Source organism: Propithecus coquereli, unplaced genomic scaffold (genome assembly GCF_000956105.1).
Source record: "Propithecus coquereli isolate 6110/MARCELLA unplaced genomic scaffold, Pcoq_1.0 Scaffold210, whole genome shotgun sequence".
NCBI classification, from domain to species: domain Eukaryota; kingdom Metazoa; phylum Chordata; class Mammalia; order Primates; family Indriidae; genus Propithecus; species Propithecus coquereli.
Window position 1 is genome coordinate 5,174,039 of NW_012146079.1, and position 4,462 is coordinate 5,178,500.

The following is a 4,462-nucleotide window of genomic DNA, read 5'->3' on the forward strand; positions in this document are numbered from 1 at the left end:
CAGACATTATTCCCCTATCTCCTCTATCATCGCCTCCTTTCCTGCCCCTTTCTCTATATATATGCATAGTTACATATCTGTAATGATGTTCATCTGTGTAATGCAATTTGGGGTGATTTATTTTTGCTTTCTTTGTGTTTTTTAATATTAATTTTTATAATAGGTATTACTTTCACATTTAAAAATAATTCTAAAAGAATTCAGTATCATTAAGTCAAATAAGCATATCTCCTGTACCATCTGGCACACGATATGAGTTTAGTCAGTATTTGCTGAATAAGTGAAAAAACATTGGGACAGTTAATATTTTGCTGCAGAGCAATACTGGTCAGCATTTTCCAGGTTTAATTGCTTTGTCTTTAAAGAGAAATCATTTAATATTGGTGTTTCTGTATAGCTCTGATTCAGATTCTTGTTCTGGATTTTTTAGTTTCTGGAATTAATGAAGTGGAAGTATCATGAAAAAGCTGCAGAAAAAGGGGTTTATATCATTGGAAGCAGTGGCTTTGACTCCATTCCAGCAGATATGGGAGTAATATATACCAGAAATAAAATGAATGGTAATTATTGATCAATAAGCAATAATTGAATTTAACCAATAGAAGGGTTTCATGTTTGTAACTGTGATGAACTAAAATCTAGTTGGGAAAAGAAACATAACTATAAAAGAGTAATATTAAAACACATACTTTGTTATTTCTGGGGTTTTTTTTTTTTTTTTTTTTTTGAGACAGAGTCTCACTCTTTTGCCCAGGCTAGAGTGAGTGCCGTGGCGTCAGCCTAGCTCGCAGCAACCTCAACCATAAATCTTATACCACTGTCCTGTTTAAAACCCTCCAGGAGAGCCTAGTAAGCTAGAAAAGATAGAGTTCAAACTTACTAGCATGGCACTTTGTTGTGCTTCCTGATCTGGCCCTAGCATTTCTTTCCAGACTCATCTCTAGCTACTTCTTGCTTAATCGCCATGTGCTTCAAGTAGCAGAACAGTTTCCCTTTCTTACACCTTTACATATACTTTTTCCTTTTTCTGGATTTTTCTTTTTCCTGACAAACCCTTCTTCTTCTTGAAGATTCAACTCAAGTAAATCACTTTTTCTATAAAACTTTGATTTTTTTCTTTAGAGGTAAGCATATATTCCCCTGTAATTCCATCATGCTATTCTTTGTTTACACTGTGAGAGGTGGTATACTGTAGTTATCTTATTTTCTCAATTTATCTTTAAGCTACTTTACTAACTTTTTTTTTTTCTGAGACAAGGTCTGTCACCCAGGCTAGAGTGCAGTGGCGTCATCATAGCTCACTGCAACCTCAGACTCCTGGGCTCAAGCAGTCTTCCTGCCTTGGCCTCCCAAAGTGTCTATTAACATTTGATTTCTTGATAACCAAGATTGTACTTCCAAGATTAAATGGCATTTCATTCATTGAAACTTGTCAAGAAAGAGTAACCTGTTGACTTTCTTTTTCCCCTAGTATCGATTTTATGGAGAACCTGTGGTAAAAGCATGTATTGAAAATGGAACCAGTTGCGTTGACATCTGTGGAGAACCTCAAGTATGTAAAATGAAAAGGAAAAAACATAGAATTAATAACACATGATTTTCTTATTAATGAATTAGAAAATAGTGCAATTTTGAGACATTTAGAAGTTGACAACTCCTTTCTAGTGTTTAGAGATGGTATTTCTATGGTATTCCTTTGATATCTTGAAGGAGAGCACTATTGGTAAGATCTTTAGCTTCAGTTTTCTTGAATTTGTTTATTAGGTCCTTAGTATATAGGATATGCTAATTTTTGCAGCTATTAATACTTTATGCTTCACACTGAATTAATTAAAATAGTATACTATTTTATAATCCAAATTTCACTTTTATAATTTTCATTTTGAATTCCCTTTTTAAAATCAGGCACATTGATAACATTACAGAAAATGTAAAATCCCCTCAACCTAAAAATTTTTAGCATTCACATTTATTGAATGCTTACCATTTGCCCAAAACAGTGCTAAGCAGTTTTATTGTTATTTTTATTTATTTATTTTATTTGTTTTGAGAGACGGGGTCTCACTCCGTCGTCCAGGCTGGAGTGCAGTGGTGTGACCATAGCTGATTATAACCTTGAATTCTTGGGCTCAAGCAATCCTCTTGCCTCAGCCTCCTGAGTAGCTGGGACTACAGGCTCACACCACCATGCCTGGCTAATTTTTTTTTTTAATGTTTTGTAGAGGTGGGGTCTTGCCTTGTCAACCAGGCTGGTCTTGAACTCCTGGCCTCAAGTGAATCTCCCACGTTGGCCCCCCAGTGCTGGGATTACAGGCAAGAGCCACGAATACCCAGCCTTCTTCCTTTTTTTATAGATGAGGAAATTAAAGGTTAAGGAAGGTTAAGTAACTTGCTAAGAGTCATGCACCTAGTGAGCAGAAGAACTAGGACTTGAATTGAGGTTTGCCTGACTGCAGGAAGTAATGTGTTAACAGTCACTAAGCTACACTAATACCTTTAGTGTAGTCACTAATACCTTTAAAATGGTAACCTCATATGACTATGTAGTTTCTACTGATTATTGTCATCAGTGTGCCAATATGATATGTGCTTCGAGTTTATCAATTGGTAATGTATATTGGAAAATACTAGGAAGGTGTAAATTACCAAAAATGATAAAAGAATAGGTAGGAAACGTGAATTTAAAAAAGAAAACAAAACGATTCCTATGTTATTTAAAATATCCCAGAACATAGAAAATAATGAAAAGCTTGTAAGTCATCTTGAAAGCTACCATAAAAGTAATATAAAAATCTAATAAAGGTCCAGAATACATAAAGAACTTTTACAAGTCAATAATAGAAATGCAAATAACCCATTTAAAAAGTGGACAGAAGGATAAGATGAGACAAATCTTCTGTGTAGAATTCCAAATAATTTATGTAGCTACTCCACTCAGGGACAGGGAGCATAATTTTACAGTGGAGAAACTGCAGACACTGCCTTGGCTGGGTGTTCAAGGTCAACATCAAAAGTGGTAAATCACGTTGATAGTATGTTACCTTGATATGATACAAAGAGAATGGCACTTTATCACTGTAGTCTTCCTCTCAAAATCCATTACTCCAGTTTAATCATGAGAAAAACATGAAATAAATTCCAGTAGAGGAGCAGTTTATAAAATACGTGGCCAGCACTCCTCAAAATGGTCAAGGTCATTAAAAACAAAGAAAGTGTCAGAAACTGTCCCAGCCAAAAGGAGCCTCAAAAGACATGACAGCTAAATGTAATGTGGTATCCTGGATGAGATCCTGAAACAAAAAGGACATTAGGTAAAAAAGAAATCTCCATAAACTGTCGACTTTAGTTAATAATAATGTACCGATATTGGTTCATTAATTATAACATGTTAATGTAAAATACATTAATCAGGAAACTGGGTTTCAGAGTACATGGGAACTCTCTACTATTCAGTGTTTCTGTAAATCTAAAACTATTGTAGAAAACTAATTTTAAAAATAAGCAAAAGATTTGAACAGACATTATTCCCCTATCTCCTCTATCATCGCCTCCTTTCCTGCCCCTTTCTCTATATATATGCATAGTTACATATCTGTAATGATGTTCATCTGTGTAATGCAATTTGGGGTGATTTATTTTTGCTTTCTTTGTGTTTTTTAATATTAATTTTTATAATAGGTATTACTTTCACATTTAAAAATAATTCTAAAAGAATTCAGTATCATTAAGTCAAATAAGCATATCTCCTGTACCATCTGGCACACGATATGAGTTTAGTCAGTATTTGCTGAATAAGTGAAAAAACATTGGGACAGTTAATATTTTGCTGCAGAGCAATACTGGTCAGCATTTTCCAGGTTTAATTGCTTTGTCTTTAAAGAGAAATCATTTAATATTGGTGTTTCTGTATAGCTCTGATTCAGATTCTTGTTCTGGATTTTTTAGTTTCTGGAATTAATGAAGTGGAAGTATCATGAAAAAGCTGCAGAAAAAGGGGTTTATATCATTGGAAGCAGTGGCTTTGACTCCATTCCAGCAGATATGGGAGTAATATATACCAGAAATAAAATGAATGGTAATTATTGATCAATAAGCAATAATTGAATTTAACCAATAGAAGGGTTTCATGTTTGTAACTGTGATGAACTAAAATCTAGTTGGGAAAAGAAACATAACTATAAAAGAGTAATATTAAAACACATACTTTGTTATTTCTGGGGTTTTTTTTTTTTTTTTTTTTGAGACAGTGTCTCACTTTGTTGCCTGGGCTAGAGTGCAGTGGCATTATTATAGCTCACTGAGACCTCAAACTCTTGGGCTCAAGCAATCCTCCTGCCTCAGCCACCTGAGTAACTGGGACTACAAGTGTGCACCACCATGCCCAGATAATTTTTTAAAAATTTTTTGTAGAGACGGGGTTTTGCTATGTTGCTCACTGTTTTTAATATAGCTACACTTTTTT

At 34.3% G+C, this 4,462-nt stretch overlaps 1 protein-coding gene across 1 annotated transcript in view; it reads left to right on the forward strand.

Moving 5' to 3' along the window:
• SCCPDH (saccharopine dehydrogenase (putative)) overlaps positions 1–4,462 on the forward strand; it is a 30,109-nt gene that overhangs the window by 9,273 nt on the left and 16,374 nt on the right. Inside the window, exons 3-4 of the mRNA XM_012644339.1 lie at positions 1,472–1,552; positions 3,946–4,075. Coding sequence (XP_012499793.1) covers positions 1,472–1,552; positions 3,946–4,075 — 211 coding nt within the window. The remainder of the gene's footprint in view (positions 1–1,471; positions 1,553–3,945; positions 4,076–4,462) is intronic.